Raw genomic sequence first — 19433 nt, 5'->3', positions numbered from 1 at the left:
TCGACCTCGAGTCGATGAGACACTGGGTGTCACTATATTTCTTCGGATAGTTTCGATGAGGTATCTGGTACCAACTTTCTTGGCTTGGCCGATGAGACACTGGGTGTCAACTATTGCTTCGAACTATCCGATGAGGCACTGGGTGCCATATTGGTGTGTTTGGTTGGATCCGTGTATCCACTAAAGTCCGAGTTTTGTTAATAGGGTAATTAATGAAATGATAAACCGAATGAGTTGATCGAACGAGCTCTTGAAATGAAATGAAAAAGTTGAATTGTGAATTGAAATGTGATATGAGATTGAGAAATGAACCTAAGGTTCATGATATGTTCAAATTCAAATTGTGAATATATAATATTGAATGATGGATTGCTATTGTTGAGATATTGAATTTAAATTGTATATACGATTTATGCATTACATGTTTATTATTATTATAATTTGAATTATGGTAATACCACTTGAGTATGAAATACTCAACAGTCAGATTGTTTCGTCTGCAGCAGTCGATAGAAGTCAAAGGTCCCGTTCAAAGATCCGATCAATCCCGACTTCAAATAATTTTGGTGATGTATATTTCTTTTGGTAATGTGGCATGTACATAGGATGTGTATAAAGATTGTTATGTTTTAATATAAATGGTAAAAAAAATGTTAGTATTAAAAGTTTATGAATTATTATGAAAGAAGTTTATCTATTTTGATTTATTTATTATCTTGTTAAATTTTAAATTAAGATTATGTTGATTGAGTTTGATTAGAAGTAATTAGAATAGAAAATGTGAATGTGGAATGAATTGGTTGATTTGGTTATATTTGGAAAAGATATGGTTTTAATTGCAGGGGGTTCTATGTAAAAATAAGCAGAAATGCTGCCGAAATTTTTATAAAATTTATAATAATAATAAAAAGAGAGAGATGAAGTCAATTGGTAAACAAACATATGAATTTATGATTTTATTTCAATATGTTTGTTAGTTATTTAAGAATTTTTGTAAACTGTCTGATATGTCCGGTAATGCCTCATAACCCTGTTCTGGCGATGGTTCGGGGTTAGGGGGTGTTACATACCTAGCCTGTTGGGGTCTTTGGAATTTTCAAGGGATTCGCCAAATCTGTTCTTTCAGATTCCACGACCCTTCCTGAAGCTTCTTATAAGCATTTTTAAGGGAAAAGGAACCTGTCAAGGTACCTCCCCAAATGATCCTGTCAGACCTGACAATGCTTTCATTTTTGTAGGGTAAACTATCTAGTTGCTCACTCAACTTTTTCAATGCTTTCATTTTTGTCACCTCTATTAGAGAAATTTTTTCATTTTAGCCACCCAATTTTGACTTTTTTTTTACTGTGATGGAGGGTAAAAAATAGTAAAAAATGATGACATAACATGCACAACAAACCACCATTAGGGATTTAACGTTTGGCTGACTAAAATAAAAAATTTCTCGAATAACAATGACCAAATTACAAGTAATTTTATTTGGGTGATCGAAATAAAAACATCTAAAAAATTGGGTCAACAACTAGTTACTTTATTCAAAGAAAAATTCAAGTTTCCAATTTTGACTCATTACAAATTATTTACAAATTACAAGTTTCCAATTGGGTCTTAAATTATAAATTATTTACCGTATACTTTTGAAGGAAATTAGAAACTAATTTTGAGTGACGTGAGATGTAAAGAAAATTGGGTTTTTTTATTATTATAAAAATGACTTTAAAATTTTGATTAATTATGAAAATGACCTACTTTTTTTATTATATACGTAAATGACTTGAAATGAACCGTAAAAGTTGGTGGAGCCAAAGAGAATGACACCACCAAAACGCCACGTCAGCCACCTAAATAAAAAATTATTTTTTATGGTGCACAACCTATATAAATATTAAGAAAATGCTATTATTTCTCAATAATTAGGGACTTTAAAGAAATTTATTTTTTGGTAGAGCTATTAAGAATGGCGCCACCATCTTTTTATGTGTCAAAGGATATTTTCTTTTTCTTTTTAATTTTTAAAATTTTAAAAAATATATATTATTTTATTGAATTTTTTATTCATGTATTGACGTATTATGTTGGTGGCGCCATTCGCTTAATCTCCACCAACTTTTACAATTAATTCCGGTTATTTATATATATAATTAGAAAATTAAGTCATTTTCGTAATTAATCAAAATTTTAAATTATTTTATAAAAAAAAAGCCAGAAAAGTCGTAGGAAAAAGATTTGAATGCAGGATGATAGCGGCAACAATGGACAACAAGAACAGAACAAAATCCTAACAGTAATTTTCAAGAAAAAAGGTTTTATAAAAATGGCATTTGCATGATCAATCCCATGACCGAACACTCGTCGACTGTTAAAAATAATTACACGACAACAACATCCCAGTGTCTGAAAGATTTTTAAAGCATTTTCTTGCGTTTATTTCCATGGAAGCTCTGTTTAAAAAGCTTACGTTCTTTGAAAAAATTCAAGGTTCCAAGAAAGGAAGGGGTTGACCCAAAAATGTAAGCCCTTCAAAGTTTTCCATTAAGAAATCCCAATATTTCAAGCTTTGAATTCATCAAACCGCTCGTGGTCTCCAACCACGAGGCTCGAAAACTGTTGAATTTGACCCATATTTTTAATCCCATTTTTATCAGTCAAAGCCCTATGTGGTGTTAGGTACACGATTTCAATGACTTTCCATTGCCTGTTTTTGGTAGGTTTGGTGTATACATATTTTTAAGGCTTAGTGGATTCCATAGCTTTTTTTTTTTGCTTGTATTATATAAGAGAGAGCGAGTTGTCAGATTCTGAAACAACGTTTTGATCGATTCGAAGAGGATTTTCATAGAGAATGTATTCAGTATATATATTCAGGTAGATATATGTACGGCAGTCAATATTCTTTGCCAAAACTTGGTTTGATTTTGCATGTAGCATCCTAGATGAAAAGGGTTTAATCCTTTACATAGAGTCTGTCTGTTTGTATTGAATTCATAACTTGATTCTTCTTATATGAACATTATGATATGGGACAATCTGTAAAGTATCTGATATAATCTTCAGTATATATACGAGTAGATATGCCAAAAAGTTGTTTGCGTTTGCATATAAGGTGCTTGATGAAATGGGTTTAATCCTTTACATGGAATCTGTGTGTTGATATTGAATTCATGTTGCTCTGATTAGAATTTAGTGTCTGAAATGATTTGATTTGATTCTTCTTATATATGAACTTTATGATATAGAATAATTTGTATCCTGTAATATATCGTATATATCTTATGCATTCAGTATATATGCAGGTAGATATGCCAATTGAATTCAGTATATATGAACTTGAAGAAAAGGGTTTAATCTTTTACATAGAGTGAGTGTGTTGGTATATTGAATTCATATTGGTTCTGGTTTTCGATTCGGCTTACAACGTCAGTCTTTGTTCGAATGACAGAAGTGATACCGAGGGTAAATAGTTTGAAGGGAACAGATTCAGAATCCATGACTAACTCGGTTGAATCAGATGAATTTCAAAGAAAAGATTCAAGAACATTGAGAGATGGCACACATGATCATGAAGTGGTACTCGAGAAAACTTTTTCTTTCAAGGATCTAGTTATAGATAAAGGGAAGTTTGGTTTGAATGTATCGAATTCAAATGGACTCTTGCACGAGCCGATTCCCGCGCTTTCTCTACCAGAACCGACAATTTTGTTTTCACCAAGACCAGTTAGTGAGCTCGATGCGGCTGCTGTTAAGCTTCAGAAGGTGTACAAGGGCTACCGGACTCGAAGAAACCTTGCCGATTGTGCAGTGGTAGTTGAGGAGCTATGGTGGAAAGTATTAGACCTTGCAGAGCTCAAGCTAAGTTCTGTGTCGTTCTTCGATGTCGAAAAACCAGAATCCATGGTTTCGCGATGGGCAAGAGCGAAAACAAGAGCAGCAAAGGTATGAATCCTTACAGCTAGCACATTCAAATACTTCTCCATTTAACTATATTAATGGTGTTTTTTCCTTATTAAATTGCAGGTAGGAAAGGGATTGTCCAAAGATGAAAAAGCTCAAAAACTAGCCCTTCAACACTGGCTTGAAGCCGTAAGTAACTTTGAAACATTAACAATTAGCTGCAACTCCATGTCCCAAATCATCGGAGGCTAGTACTCAAGACGGGGACTTTTCCCTCTTTGTAGATTATACACACACATATATATACATGTATACATAATCTTAACTGTATGGCTTTGCCATTACATCATCTTCATTGCAGATTGATCCACGACATAGATATGGACATAACTTAAACCTGTACTATTATGTTTGGTTCTCAAGTGAAAGCACTCAGCCATTCTTCTACTGGTACAAAACAGTAACAAATCAGCCCTTCATCACATCCCTATAAACTCAAAATAAATCATCTCATAACATAGTAAAGACATTGTCTTGTCTTTTGATGTTTTGAAACAGGTTGGATATTGGAGATGGGAAAGAAGTAAATCTCGGCAAATGTCCAAGGAAAAAACTACTGCAGCAATGCATCACATATCTTGGACCAGTATGTTCTAAAGCAAGATTAGCTTGAAAATGTATATGATTCAACAATGGCTGCCTCAATTTAATAAATCATTTTTCAATGACTATATTTGCAGAAAGAAAGGGAAGAATATGAGGTAATAATTGAGAATGGGAGACTTGTTTTTAAGCAAAGTGGGTTACAGGTGGATACAACAGGGGGATTCAAATGGATATTTGTTCTTAGCACAACTAGAGCCTTGTATGTCGGTCGAAAAGAAAAGGGTAAATTTCAACATTCTAGTTTTCTAGCCGGTGGTGCCACCACCGCTGCCGGAAGATTAGTTGCTCGTGATGGAGTTCTTGAGGTACATTTCACTTTCGTCCAGCCTTCACCGCTCGACTTAACCGTATTGGTGTAATTTATGTGCTTAACTCTTTGTCACTTTTTGACATTGCTTTTTAGGCTATATGGCCATACAGTGGTCACTATCATCCCACAGAAGAGCATTTCATGGAATTCATCAACTTCCTTGGGGAAAACCATGTAAATCTCACTAATGTTAAGGTAAAAAAATCTCTATTCAGCTCGACATCGTATATAATGATTTCGGAGATCGAATTCTAACATCTATGACCCTTTTTTGTTTACAGAGATGTGCCACTGATGATGACTATTACGGACAAGCCCCGGCTAATGAACCCAAACCAGAAGAACTAATGGAGGGTGCCGAGTTGGAACCACCAATGTTCAATCCGGGCAACAGATTGTCTTGTAAGTGGACCACAGGGGTCGGACCACGTATCAGTTGTGTCCGGGACTACCCAACTGAGCTCCAGTTCAAAGCCCTGGAACAAGTTAACCTGTCACCAAGGGTGGCTCCTGGTGTGGTGAACCATGGACCAATCCCCTCACCAAGGCCTAGTCCAAAGATCCATCTTTCCCCACGGATTGCAACCATGGGTCTGCCAAGTCCAAGATCCATATCAACATCTAACTAAAAGCCAGTTCAATAGCCGAAAATGTTAATTCATTAGTATTTTTTGTATTCATTGCTCATTTTGTTTTGTATGTAGTCAATCATTATTAAGTCAATCAAATTTTCTATAGCATTACAACGAAAGAATGGTTCCACTGTGGCCTAAATCCTAAAAGGGAGAAGAATACATACAGCACTAGAGACCTTAAGCTTAACCCCAGCTCGTAATGCCTAAAACCCATACAATGAACCTTAAGAGATCTAAGCTGGACTGGAAGTGAAGTTGTCGCATACCATCGTCGAAGAGAATGGCATGCAGCACCTGACCGAAGATCACGCCATATCGGAAACAACACTTGATCTTAAAAAACGAGAAAAAGAAGAAGAAAGAACACTAGTAAATTACAAACAAGTTGAAAGCAAACCCATCATTGGGCTTCAACCCCTGTAAGCACTATGAACTAGGGCATTGTTTTCGATGCTGATGTCTATAATGTTTTTAGTGGATCTCAGTGTAGCATACCTGGCACATCGGAGGCTTGTCTGAAAAGTAGAATGATTTGGGTAAAAATATAGGTTTGAAAAATAAATTTAGTAAAGAAATAAAGCTCGTATTAAAAAACATGTGGGTCTTGTGTAAAACTTTTTCGGCCTGAGCTCAATGAATTTGCAAAAAAAATATTTTTTGTTGTTATTTTCTCACTGTTATACTACAATTTCACTATTATGTTGCTACTATTTTATTGTTATTGCCTGAATATTGTATAACTCTTATTTTGTTGTTAATTTTCCTACTACTATAGAGGTATTTGCTTGTTAAGTTGTATATATTTTAGTATTATTTAAGTATAAAGAGTATTTTAAAATTTTATTTTTAATTTGTTGGGAAACATTTATTTTAATATTTTTTATATTTTTAATGCATTATATTTATTTTAAAAAATAATAATATGAAATTTTTATTACGGATTGGGCTCAGATTTTAGCATTTTTATTCAAGTTGAGCTTAGACAAATTTATGTCTATTTTTCGGATCAAGTTAGATTTGATCCTATCAAATGGCCTAAAATTTTGTCAAGATTCGGCCGAAACCGCCTGGCACACGGATAAATCTAGCATAGCCTCAATAAAAATAAAAATAAAAATAAAAAAGCTTTTCAGATCAATTGCAGAGAAAACACAAAGCAACAAACTCGAGAACGTGAGCCTCTAGTGGTTGGAGAAAAAACGACCTTCCAGGCTCGAGTCGTAAGAGGCTTAGCACAGGCCCCACAATGGAGAAGCCCACGAAAGATGTAAGTCGAAGCCATTATTTTGCTTAAAAATAGGAGATGAATGGGGCAGACGGTGAAGGAAATGAGGAGGTCAAAAGACAAAGGGAATGAGGTCATGCCGACAACGAAAGAAGGCAAGAAAGGTGGCAAAGGAGGGAAAAGGAATGAAAAGACGAGAGAGATGAGGTAAGGAGAGAAGGGAGGGGAAAAGGGTAGTAGCCAGCGATTGGCCATTAGCTTGAAACCTAATACCACTTCTGAAGGCTAAAAAAGGGAAGTACCATTCTCATTAAAGAAACCATGTATGAAATTGTCTTTGCACATGACATGATTAATGTAATTCATCAACCATTGAGTTCCATTATTTGCATTATCGCCTAAAAGAAATTTCATTTAAGTTGATCAAACGTTGTATTCATACTAAAGTTTAGGGTAAACTTTTCATTAGTATCATTCTCGCTTTCAACGTATAAATCAATTTATATATCACCATAATATTATTTGTATTTTGTCTCGATATAAATGCACTTTGATTTTCGCTAGTGTAGTATAGGAGAATCAACTTCAATTTGTTCATAACAAAGTAAGAAACAAATTTATGTATATTACACATGCTCATGGAGAGTCGAAAGTTTCCACATTTTGGCTTATATTCATGATTTTTGAATCGAGTTCAAGAGGTCGAGAGTTACAATACTAACAGTATGTGAAGAAATGAAGGCTAGAATCGAGCTCAAGAGGTCGAGAGCTACGATTTAAAGCCAAACAGAGGCCGAGCAATTTGTTATTAGGTGTCATTTAAAGTAAATTATGTAGAGAATAGATGGCAATTAGACCCTAGCCCATATTATATATTTGTTAAAAGAAGTAACAATAATTAACGGGTGGGTGATCAAAATGTTAGAACTTGATACTATGGGTGACTAATAGTAACTTTTAATCGTTTGATGGAAAAATAATTAATTACATTAGACATCTCTAAACTATGATTCTCATTCTAAGTGGTCTCTAAACTTTAATATATTCTAATTATATCCCTAAACAATCATTATTTTGTCAATTAAATCCTTTCATTACTAAAATTGTTAATTTAACTATTAAATGAGATGCCAAATAAGATTTGGCATGATTTAGAATGAAAATTTTAAATGTTATGTGACAACATTTACTTTTCTTTTTCGGTTTTACCTTATTTTTAGTTTTGACTTTTAAAAGTTATCTAACAACATTTCATTTTAATGAAGCCGCATAAGATATTATGGCTAGTTTAACGGTTAAATTAATGATTTTAACAAAAAAAACCTTATTGATATAACCTCAATAGTTTTAGAATGTAATTAGAATGTTTTCAAGTTTAGGGACTAATTTAGAATGATATAATAATTTGGGGATGCATGGGTAATTAAACAAAAACATAGTTTATTCACCGCATGTGGAATTTGTTATTAGTTTAGGGTAAACTCCTAGTTGGTCACCCAACTTTTAGGGCGCTTTCATTTTGGTCACCTAAAATGAAATCCTTGCAAATTGATCACCCAACTTTTAGGGCGCTACGCCAGTTAACTGGATACGCTACATCATGTTTACACTTTCATTTTAGTTACCCAACTTTTAGGTTACTTTCATTTTAGTCACTTAATTTTTTTTAACCATGATTGGGGTAAAAAAATCAAGGATTAAAGTGAAAAAACGATAAAAACTAAAACAATACACAAAATTGTCAAATTGTACTTGTTTATCCCATTTTCGAAATCCTAATTTTTTTAACATTAAAATTTTAAATTTCAAAACATCAAAATAAATGGAATAAATTGTTGAAGATTTTTATTCTTTGATAATTTCAACTAATTTCTTACTATGACATTAAAATTAATTAATTGTTTGTTATTCGTTTGGGGTAAAAAATGATGAAAATTATGAGTTTTTGTTGGGAATGGAAGATAAAATTAATTAATTGTAAGGATTTTTCATTGCTTTTAGTTTAGCACGCAAAATTCAAGATCATATAATAAAAAAAATTGGGTTTCATAGGTGAACTATTAAAGACAATTGTTTTCATTGATAAATTTTAAAATAATTTCAAAACATTAAATTAAATTAAATAAATTGTTGAAAATTTTGTATGGAGTGATAATGTCAATCGATTTGCTACTATATTTTAGAATCTTAATATTTAAAATTTTATATTTCAAAACCCAAATTTAGAATTTTCAACAGTAGGATAAACAAGTATAATTTGAAAATTTTTTGTGTATTATTTTAATTTCTACCTCTTTTTCACTTTAATCTTTGATTTTTTTATTCCAATCTATACTTAAAAAAGATATTTTTTTTGATGACTAAAATGAAAGCAGCCTAAAAATTAAATGACCAAAATGAAAGCGAAAACATGACGAGGCGCGCACAATTAACCGGAGATTTAACACTCCAAAATGAAAGTCTTCTAAACGTTATGTGACCAACTAGTAGTTTACCTTAATATTTTTACAGCTTAAAAACACATTGAAAATATTTAAACAATGGGGTCAATTTATTAGTACATAAGAAGGGGGGTTAAAAAAAAACCCAAATTAGTGAGGAGAAAATCATGTGAATCAGACATTTCCATTGTCGCATTGATCACTAAAATCCAATCCACGGAGCCCATCGAATTTCCCTATCAATTATCAAGCCACCCTTTTTGGAGATAGAAAATAATACTAATTATCTGTTTTTAGCGTTTCATAGAAACAGAATTATGATATCTTAGCTACTCTTCTTTTTCTTTTTTTTTCCCCTTACGATTAAGCTAGCTTAACCCTAGCTTTTCTGTTAATTTTAATTTGTTTTTTTGGCCTAAAACCAAGATGGGATTCTAGATCTTTTTCTTTTTATTTCCTTTTGATTTGTTTTAATTCTATTACGTGATCGAAAATTATGATGTATATGAATTGTTGGAGCGGTTGATTTGGTGTTCAGTGTCTCAAAATGATTTCCTCGTTTTTTTATTTGTTTTAAATTTGTGGGAGTTTTCTGAATTAGGGTTTCAGGTTATAGTTAGGGCTTCAATTATTTTTCTTCCTTTTTTTACTTCTTTTAAGTTGAATTGATGGAGCCTCGTGTCGGTAATAAGTTTCGACTTGGTCGTAAGATCGGTAGCGGCTCTTTTGGAGAGATCTATTTGGGTTTGTTGCATATTTTTATTTTTTTCCTTTTTTTTTTGGGTATGATTTTGAATATAGGTTGGTAATTTCTTTTCCTTTTGCAGGAACGAACATTCAGACAAACGAAGAGGTTGCCATTAAGCTTGTAAGTAGCCTTGCAAATAAGCTTGCCATTAAACGAAGAGGTTTAATTTTGTATGATTTTCTTGTCTGTAACTTTAGTTTATTGCGTACTGATCTATAAAATGGCAATGTTGTTGATATTCTGGTTAGGTTTTTATTAGAGCTAATGTTCATTTGATTTCTTGCTTTAACAAGATCGTTTATAACTTAGTGCTGTGCTTTAGTCGTAGGATATGCAGAAGCAATTAACTGTAGAAATATATAATTCTTTAGGTAATCAGATTCTAGCAAACGGGCATGGGAAGGAAAATAATTTGATTCTAATTTTTCAAGGTGGTTAAGATGCACCTTGCCTGATAGAATTGTAATGTTCTGGGAAAGCTTGACAACGATGCAGATGTTTGGAGCCCTTGACACATTGGTTTATGTTTATGATACGGTTGGAATTTGAAGAAAGAAAGTAACCAGAAAGGAGAAGGAAGAAGAGAGAAGAGAGCACAAGAGAAATGAGGAAGAGAGAGTGAGAAAACTGATTTCCAATTACATAACTGCCTCCCTTGCCTGATTGGTGGCTAAATAGAGAAATAACGGCTTGAATAGAGCTGTTAACTAAACAGCTTAATACGCACTGTTTCATTAAACGGTTCCTTAGTCCAAAACGCCCTGTTTTGGACAATACTCATTCCCCCCCTCCTCCCACCAAAACGCACCAGATCATTAAAATTAACCAATACACAACGTTTACAATTAAACAAAAGATTAACTGAAATAAACAGAAATTCAAATGAAGTGACCGTTGTTTGACTTTCCCGTTTGTTCCATAGTAGTTACAATTTTTACTTGGTGTTGTTTTTGTTATAGTTTTAGGGTTGCGTTAAATTAATGATAATCATAGTTCGTGGACTCCCTTGGCGATAAAGAGAGAGAAACAGAGAAGAAAACTATTAATCATGATTTAACTTGGTAGGAACATCACAATTATCAAAAGGAGGATTGAATTTGTTCATAAGTAAAAATTTCTTATTTTCTGATTGCTGGCTGGCATAGTAGACAAGAAGAATATACTTTGGGTGGTTATCACCTGAAATAAATAAGGTTAAATGGGATGACTTACTTTGTATGTTGATTACCAATTTACTGTTGTATATGCATTATTCTCATTATATTCTTGAGATTTGATTTGAAGTCTTTTAATTAATCAATGATACTTGATAAGCTTTTTAAGGCGCACTTTCAATTTGACTGACATTATTATTAAACTAATTTTCTGCTTGAATTATTAATTTGATTTGATCAGTTAAAGTTTTGACATTCTGTAAAACAATAGCTTGCTTATGTTAAATTTGATAATAATTTTCTCTTTTGTTGTTGTTGTTTTAACCATATTTAATTCTTTATGGTACATAAGGGAATTAATTACCTTTTCTTTAATGAACAGGAAAATGTGAAGACAAAGCATCCTCAGTTGTTATATGAATCAAAGTTATACAGGATCCTGCAGGGAGGAAGTAATGATACTTCTAGTTTCATTTTTTTTAAGAACATAAAGCTCTTGTTTCAACCTTTGGTTGTTTTTTCAAATTTCATATTTACTTATCCTTTTGTTTCTTATGCCTGCAAATATTGACTTTCCCTATCTTATCTTTTTCTTGTCAGCTGGGATTCCAAATGTTAGATGGTTTGGAGTTGAGGGAGACTATAATGTTATGGTTATGGATTTACTTGGACCTAGTCTTGAAGATCTATTTAATTTCTGCAGTAGGAAACTCTCATTGAAGTCAGTTCTCATGCTTGCTGATCAAATGGTAGCTTTTTAGAATTCCATAGATTGGTTACTTCAGTTCCTCTTCCTTTACTTTCTTTTCACTTAATTCTATTTTTTTTTCTCAGATCAATCGTGTCGAATTTGTTCATTCAAAATCATTTCTACATCGGGATATCAAGCCAGACAATTTTATTATGGGCTTGGGAAGGCGTGCAAATCAGGTTTCTGCTTTCTGCTCAAAATATTATTATGTTATATGTGTTCTTTTTCTTCCTTCTTTTATATGTTGCAGGAAAATCTAACGTGCCATTGCTTTTCATTTTCACATAGGTCTATATGATCGACTTTGGTCTTGCTAAGAAATATAGAGACAGTTCACATCAACACATTCCTTACAGGTGAGAGAGCTTCGCATAATGTGATGTATTGTATTATACGTGCAGGTTAAAAATCCTGGTTTGTTCCCAATCCCCCCCCCCCTTTTTAAAAATGAAAAGAAAAAACTAATACTGTTAGTGTAATCTGAGCTGAATCTACTTTGAGATTCCCATGATTTTTCATCATTGACTGGTTATTATAGTGAAGGTGCATCCTCATTTAGAAGATGTGATTTTGATGGATTCCATATTTCTTTTGTGATTTTGATAAATGGCATGTGCAACTTACTATAATGTTTTGACATGAAAATATTGATAGAGAAATGATATTAAACTCAATTAAGGGAGAGTTTTTGCTGATAAATTTAAATTTATCAAGCTTTTATCTGAGGCATTTACCTGATTTACTTTTCAATTTTGGTCCATATTCTGTCTCAAAATTAGTTGATACATGTCCTGTTCTCTGGTCTGTTTTGTCTTCTGAGTTATGAAATTTCCCCGGCTTGGTTAAAACATTTTAACTTATGGCTATAATCTTTTAGTATGGCTTGTATTGGAGTTTCCAAAATAAAGAATTTTGATGAATTGTCATGAGGGTAATTGTTATTACCTGTGGTGGCAATGTTGATGCATCATACATACATATATATATTTTACTTGGTCACGTCTATTTCAGGGAGAATAAGAGTCTATCTTTCAATTTTCATTTTACTGATTTATTTCTTCATAGTTTGTGGTGCACGTGTGAAACCATATATATATTACTTGGTCATGTCCATTTCAGGGAGAATAAGAATCTGACTGGAACTGCAAGATATGCAAGCATGAACACACACTTGGGCATCGGTATGTGTGGTCAAATTTTATTGTGATGTATTTTCTTTAATGTCTGGATCTTTCAAGCCTTCTCAGTTTTGATTATCTGTCCTATTCCATATAGAGCAAAGCCGTAGGGATGATTTGGAGTCTCTTGGATACGTGCTTATGTACTTCCTAAGAGGAAGGTGAATTCTTGTTACCTATATTACTTTCCTTTTTGTCTTGTGTGTATTTCATAATAGTTATCATTTTTGGTGTCTCCTCTTTTAACAGTCTTCCTTGGCAAGGTCTGAAAGCTGGAACAAAGAAACAGAAGTATGAGAAAATTAGTGAGAAGAAGGTTTCTACTTCAATTGAGGTAAGGATGTCTGTAAATCTTGCAGTTGCATTAGGTTTCTGTACAGGGAATGAGATATTCGAAAGATGTTCATGTGTCTTGGAGCTTCTGATTTTGTGTTAAAAAAAATTACGACTAAAGATAGATGCGCTTTTCAGGCCTTATGTCGAGGTTATCCAACAGAATTTGCATCATACTTCCATTATTGCCGTTCACTAAGATTTGATGATAAGCCAGACTATTCTTATCTCAAAAGAATCTTTCGTGATCTCTTTATTCGTGAAGGTTTGAATTTGCGTTTTTAACAATCCATACTGTCAACTTGTATTATTTCCATGGATCACAGTAGTGTCACATCTCTTCTTTGTTCTTCATGATCCTTACTAAACAGGCTTCCAGTTCGATTATGTCTTTGATTGGACCATTTTGAAGTATCAGCAATCACAGCTGACCACTCCGCCAGCTCGAGCCCTTGTGAGTACTTAGTAGGATGTTTTGCTCCTGTTATTAAACTGTATGGAATGTATCTTTTCTAATGCTTGTCTCTGGTAGGGCCCCGGTGCTGGAACAAGTGCTGCCATGCCCCCTGCTTTTGCCAATGCTGACCGACAAGCAGGTAACTGTTGTTCCTTTCATACAATTGAGTATTTTAAATAGCAGTGCTTACGATGTTTTGAATTTTATAACCTTAGTGTTTGTTTCTGACACCCTTCCGTATTCCAATTTTTAAAAACTTTATTTGATATTTAATACAAAAATGCATTTAGTGTGCAAGTATAAGACTTGTCTTGAACCATTTCTTTTAAGTTGAAATGTCAAGTTATGTTTTTAGTTATATCATTTGTATCTCTTGGCTGCAGCCGGTGATAACCTGCGAGCAGCTGGTTTGTCATCTATGAATTCATCTCGGCGGAAAACTTCAGGACCCTTGAATTCCGGAAGTCACGCAAAGCAGAAAGGTCCAGTTGCAAATGATCCTGCAATTACTAAAGACACTATGGTATTTTTATTTTATGATTATATGCACTTGTATTAGTAGTGTAGATTCTAGTTACTGTCTGTCTTGCTTTTCATTTAGGATGTATCTGCAGATACATGGGATGATCAAATATTAATCTAAAAGCTTATATATATGTAGGCATTTATATATGTATATTATATTTCATTCTTATCTTTTGCTGCTAATTTGAATTTTACTGGCAACAAGTATATGGGGCAATCCGGTGGATCCTCTTCAAGGCACATTGCTGGTAGCCGTGAAGCTTTTGCTGGTAGCGAGGCCGACCCCCAACGTTCTCGTACAACCGATGCTAGCCATGGAGGTTTGCACAGAAACTCAAGCCGACAAAGCCCTGTTGAATCTTCTGAACCTAAGCGGGCCTCGTCCATGAGAAACACCTCTCATGCCAAGAACTACGAAGCTGCCCTCAAAGGTATGGAGGGCCTGCAGTTTGAAAGCGACGAGAGAATCCATTATTAAACTGTTTTTGAACCCGGAAACGGAGTAGGTATCCTTGGGGGAGTTGAGTTTTCAAGAAACTTGTGACTTGGATCTCCTGATTTGGTTGGACATGGTGGCACCCAAAGCATTAAAATTTCTCCATTGATGAAAAAAAAGGGCCTGTGAAGAAGGGTAGAAGAGTTGTATGGCTTATTTTCCAAACTCGCTGTTTTCTTTTTCATCTTTTATAAGATTATGGTTTTCCCGGTCATCTGGTACACTTTTCTTGACGTTTTGAAACTTTTTATGGCATTGTAAATTGCTTTACTTACTGTATTCGTGTCACTTTGTTCATACTTTCCTTTTTTCTTTTTCATTTTTAGGAAATTTATATTCTTTTGTTTCACTTTCCCTTAAACAGTGTGAGCTATTTTATAGTATCTATTTTTAACTAATAAATTGTTGAGCTTAAGCTCCAACTTCTAGGATTCTAGCCCTTTTGTTTTTGAATTTTATATTATTTTATGTGAATTAAATATCTTAGTGCGTGTCAATTTTTAAATGTTTAAAATTTAATTAAAATATAAAATTACTAAATATTAAAAAGCATTTTAAGAAAATTTAAAATTCTAGATGAATTTAAATATATTTGGGTTAATTATTTATAAATAAGAGTGAATTTAAGAAAAATTTGAGATTTATTTTAGATGAACTTTTGTTACTTTGCCGTTAAGATTTGTCATCTTCTAAATAACAGTTCAACTGATAGTTAAAATAGGTTTTAAATATCAACGTGGATGTTTAATTAAGATGATAAAAGTTATCTTTTTTTTATGAAAATAAAATATAAAATTTTGTCAAGTTGAGTTTTTCTTTTGTTAAGAAGAGAAGAAAAGAATAAAACGATAAAGAAAATAAAAAGATCCAAATCATTCTCATTTTCTTGTACTCTCACAACAATTGAAAATAAATACACCCATAATCCCTAAACGTAACCTTAATTCAACCTCTAAACTCTACATACTCAATGCAATACAAGAAACACAACTATTACAACAATCTAAATCATTCTCTCCTTCCTTTTCGCCCTCTCCAAGTTTCTCACTTTCCTTCCTTAACAGTCCAACAAGCGCCACCTTTGCATGAGGTCATATAGGTGGATCAAATCAGTAGAAAAACGGCAACAATGCCTTCTTCCATTCCTAGAAAAATTTCCTACCTGGATTTTCATTCGATCATGAAGTTCTCAATATAGCTGGGCAACCACAATAGCAAGCAGTTATAGAGGTTGGTGTGTCCATTTTTTCTTCTTTTTCATTTTACTCTTCTCTTATCCGATAGTAAAAACAAAAAAAAAAACCCCTCAATTGGGTAAAATTTTATATTCTATTTTAATAAAAAATTAACTTTTCTCATCCCAATTAGACATCCGCGTTGACATTTAAAACTCATTTTAATTGCCACGTCGGACTGCCGTTTGGGAGGTAACAGATATTAACGGCAGAGTAATCATTTCGTAACAAAACGATAACGTAAGTAACTAAAATGTAACATTTCAAACATAAGTGAGTAAAATGTAACATGAGACAAATAAAAGTGACTATTTTAGTAATTTATCTAAATCTATTTTCAAGGAGAATATATATTTCACCGAGACATGATGAGGCAAAATAATGATTACTGTATCTATTATATTATATTTTTTTCTCGTATTTATATCGTTTTAATTTATTTCTTAACCACACCTGGAGCCCAAGATTCCTTTGGGCCGATTTGGGCTCACACCGGAGCTTTAAAAGAGAAAAGAGAAAGCCGTCATTTTGTTTGGATAACAAGAAAACAAATATACTGTTTTATTTCACTGTCACCATTTCACTAAAGACCAAAGTGAGTTTCGCTGTTTCGGCATCTTCAATGCCGCTCTCTTGAATAAAACCCTAGAAATCGTCTCCCTTTTACCTTAAATAAAACAACTCAACACAAATAAAGAGTCCATCGCTTCGGCTTCGAAGATCATCCCCCAAAATCTGTCTTAATAAATTAGTCAACATTCAGCAGAGTCCTGAATCTGCTAATCTCAGTAAGTTACTCTATTTCTACTAATATTTTCAGCTCAATCATGCAGATCCATTAGCTCATTAATCATCTAGTGGAAAAGAAAACGATGTCATTTTGATTTATTTGATAGGAGCTAAAATAAAATTTAGAGATTGTTATATTCTTGTTTTGATTTTTGAAGTGGATATAATATAATATGATTTCGATTGATTCAGGTTTATTTTGAGAAAATAGCTGAAATTAATTGATTGCTTGAAATGACTGATAGTAATCCACCACCCGGATCACCGAAAGAAAACCCGGATCCGAATCCTGAGGCAAACCCATTTTCCAATGATGATAGCTCATTAGAATCCATAGTTCGAAGGTTTCAGGATTCAATGTCCTCAGTAAAGAGACATAAGTTTTGGGAAACTCAGCCTGTTGGTCAATTTAAGGATGTGGGGGACACTAGTTTACCCGACGGATCTATCGAGCTGCCAACCCCTTTGTCCGAAGTCAAACAGGAACCTTATAACCTCCCGAGTCCGTATGAATGGACCACATGCGATATGGACTCGGAGGAGACTTGTACCGAGGTTTACATTCTTTTGAAGAACAACTATGTTGAGGATGATGAGAATTTGTTTAGGTTCAATTATTCCAAGGAGTTTCTTAGGTGGGCTTTACGTCCTCCTGGCTATTACAAGAGCTGGCACATTGGTGTCCGAGCTAAGGCTTCGAAGAAGCTTGTTGCTTTCATTACTGGTGTCCCTGCTAGGATAAGGGTGCGTAATGAGATTGTGAAGATGGCTGAGATCAATTTCTTATGTGTTCATAAGAAGCTGAGATCGAAGAGACTTGCACCGGTGATGATTAAGGAGGTTACTAGGAGAGTTCATTTGGAGAATATTTGGCAGGCAGCTTATACTGCTGGAGTTGTTCTTCCGACACCGATTACTACTTGCCAGTACTGGCATAGGTCATTGAACCCCAAGAAGCTGATTGAAGTTGGCTTTTCGAGGCTCGGGGCTCGGATGACTATGAGTCGAACTATTAAACTTTATAAGTTGCCTGATTCTCCTGTCACCCCTGGATTCAGAAAAATGGAGCTTCGTGATGTCTCGGCTGTAACTAGGTTGCTCAGAAACTACTTGAGTCAGTTCGTTGTTTCTCCAGATTTTGATGAGAATGATGTGCAACACTGGCTTCTTCCTACGGAAGATGTCGTGGACAGTTACTTAGTAGAGAGCCCAGAGACACATGACATAACTGACTTCTGCAGTTTCTACACACTTCCATCATCAATACTCGGCAACCAAAACTATTCGATTTTGAAAGCTGCCTACTCTTACTATAATGTCTCCACAAAGACTCCTCTGCTTCAGTTGATGAATGATGCACTTATCGTTGCTAAGCGAAAGGATTTTGACGTTTTCAACGCGCTGGATGTCATGCACAATGAATCTTTCCTCAAAGAACTAAAATTCGGACCAGGTGATGGGCAACTTCACTACTACTTGTATAATTATCGGATACGAAATGCTTTGAGACCATCGGAGCTCGGTCTTGTACTCCTATAGGTACGAATGTTTCAGCTTTTGATGCTGAGATTTTAATTGCTTAGTCAAAATACAATGTTACTGTTGACAATGCATATTGTTCTATGGACTCCATTAATGTTTAAGATTTTTCTTGTGGTTTACTTCGGTATGGATGTAGCTCTCTCGGTTTTTCATTGTTTAGAACACGACACATGATAATAACACAAACATGATACGGTTACATGAGCATATCAAAAGTTGTATGAATTTCTCTGGAAATCTAGGCTTTGATTGCTAGAGAATCTTAGGCCTTGTGTGAAATTCTAGTGCATTTGCATCGGGCTCTCGTGTAAAGATCGCTGGTCTCCCCGATTGACTGTGTAGGGAATACCTGCAATATGGAACAGTGTTGCAATAAGATAACATGCAAATAAACATACATTGAGATATTGCTTGGCAAAGATGCCCATGGAAATAGGGAGAAAAATAAGGAATTTACCAGCTCTTTCAAGGATTGCTTGCAGCTCAGATAGTTCCGGATTGCGATATGAGCATGATGGTCTTGGCCTCCTTGTTGCGGCCTTGGCCTCAGCCTCAGCCTCCATTGATTTGGAAGTTCTATCAAATGAATGGTCTCGGAACCCACACACAACCAAACATGAGTGGCTTTTGAACCGATTAGATGCGGAATCGGTATGGATGGGTTAAATTTAATTTTTAAATTAAAAAAAAACTTTTTAATTGGACCAACGATGAATCGATGACTTAATTGGTTCAATTTAAAAAACATTAAACCTTATTTCATTTATTTCAAGTGAATGAATTATAATAGTTTTAAAATATTTTTAATTATTTCGTTTAATTTTAATTATAGAAGTATGAAAAGATTTTAAACGTTAAAATAGGCTGTTGACTCACTTGATATAAACTAGACTTAGGACTTGTTGTAATTAGTGTAAAAATAGCAAGAGTCACAACATGATGTTATAAGCTAAAAGTATAATGGAGGTTTACATTTTGTCTCTTCTATTAAAAATAATAAATTAATACCTATACATTAGATTAAAGAGTAAATTGGTCTTTTTTATTAAAAATCTCA

At 33.8% G+C, this 19433-nt stretch overlaps 3 protein-coding genes across 10 annotated transcripts; all 3 read left to right on the top strand.

The window, feature by feature from the left end:
• The first annotated feature begins 2361 nt into the window (after positions 1-2361).
• Positions 2362-5621, top strand: LOC105784477 (IQ domain-containing protein IQM1). Of its 7 annotated transcripts, XM_012610363.2 has the most exons (9): positions 2723-2865; positions 3294-3358; positions 3440-3933; positions 4015-4080; positions 4253-4341; positions 4450-4537; positions 4632-4862; positions 4961-5062; positions 5149-5621. In XM_012610363.2, the coding sequence occupies exons 3-9, from the start codon at positions 3487-3489 to the stop codon at positions 5494-5496; spliced, it is 1371 nt and encodes a 456-aa protein (XP_012465817.1). In that variant the 5' UTR covers positions 2723-2865; positions 3294-3358; positions 3440-3486; the 3' UTR covers positions 5497-5621. The 7 variants fall into 7 exon arrangements, with proteins under 7 accessions (XP_012465824.1, XP_012465822.1, XP_052482229.1 ...); XM_012610370.2 differs by lacking the exons at positions 2723-2865; positions 3294-3358 and adding an exon at positions 2362-2510; XM_012610368.2 differs by lacking the exons at positions 2723-2865; positions 3294-3358 and adding an exon at positions 2558-2704.
• Positions 5622-9315: 3694 nt separating this feature from the next.
• LOC105783248 (casein kinase 1-like protein 1) lies at positions 9316-15241 on the top strand. Its single transcript, XM_012608587.2, has 14 exons — positions 9316-9912; positions 9996-10036; positions 11453-11522; positions 11671-11819; positions 11905-12000; positions 12110-12177; positions 12941-13002; positions 13097-13160; positions 13249-13333; positions 13471-13597; positions 13704-13786; positions 13865-13928; positions 14173-14312; positions 14520-15241. The coding sequence occupies exons 1-14, from the start codon at positions 9837-9839 to the stop codon at positions 14790-14792; spliced, it is 1398 nt and encodes a 465-aa protein (XP_012464041.1). The 5' UTR covers positions 9316-9836; the 3' UTR covers positions 14793-15241.
• Positions 15242-16585: 1344 nt separating this feature from the next.
• On the top strand, positions 16586-18495 carry LOC105783809 (glycylpeptide N-tetradecanoyltransferase 1). Of its 2 annotated transcripts, none has more exons than XM_052626769.1 (2): positions 16586-16833; positions 17080-18495. In XM_052626769.1, exon 2 carries the CDS (start codon positions 17192-17194, stop codon positions 18371-18373), a length of 1182 nt encoding a protein of 393 aa, XP_052482729.1. In that variant the 5' UTR covers positions 16586-16833; positions 17080-17191; the 3' UTR covers positions 18374-18495. The 2 variants fall into 2 exon arrangements, with proteins under 2 accessions (XP_052482729.1, XP_012464918.1); XM_012609464.2 differs by having other exon boundaries at positions 17027-18495.
• The last annotated feature ends 938 nt before the right edge of the window (positions 18496-19433 follow it).

The sequence above is a fragment of the Gossypium raimondii genome, chromosome 13, assembly GCF_025698545.1.
Source record: "Gossypium raimondii isolate GPD5lz chromosome 13, ASM2569854v1, whole genome shotgun sequence".
Lineage (NCBI taxonomy): Eukaryota > Viridiplantae > Streptophyta > Magnoliopsida > Malvales > Malvaceae > Gossypium > Gossypium raimondii.
Note: the sequence above shows the minus strand (reverse complement) of the source record. Positions and strands in the feature narration are given on the sequence as shown.

Bases quoted from the DNA above. Each gene is read 5' to 3' on its own strand.
- LOC105784477 (XM_052626268.1), top strand. From the start codon at position 3,433: ATGACAGAAGTGATACCGAGGGTAAATAGTTTGAAGGGAACAGATTCA. The intron at 4,538-4,631 runs GTATGTTCTAAA...CTATATTTGCAG, and splicing joins GCATCACATATCTTGGACCA to AAAGAAAGGGAAGAATATGA. The intron at 5,063-5,148 runs GTAAAAAAATCT...TTTTGTTTACAG, and splicing joins TAAATCTCACTAATGTTAAG to AGATGTGCCACTGATGATGA.
- LOC105783248 (XM_012608587.2), top strand. From the start codon at position 9,837: ATGGAGCCTCGTGTCGGTAATAAGTTTCGACTTGGTCGTAAGATCGGT. The intron at 13,161-13,248 runs GTGAATTCTTGT...CTCTTTTAACAG, and splicing joins ATGTACTTCCTAAGAGGAAG to TCTTCCTTGGCAAGGTCTGA. The intron at 13,929-14,172 runs GTAACTGTTGTT...TCTTGGCTGCAG, and splicing joins CAATGCTGACCGACAAGCAG to CCGGTGATAACCTGCGAGCA.
- LOC105783809 (XM_012609464.2), top strand. From the start codon at position 17,069: ATGACTGATAGTAATCCACCACCCGGATCACCGAAAGAAAACCCGGAT.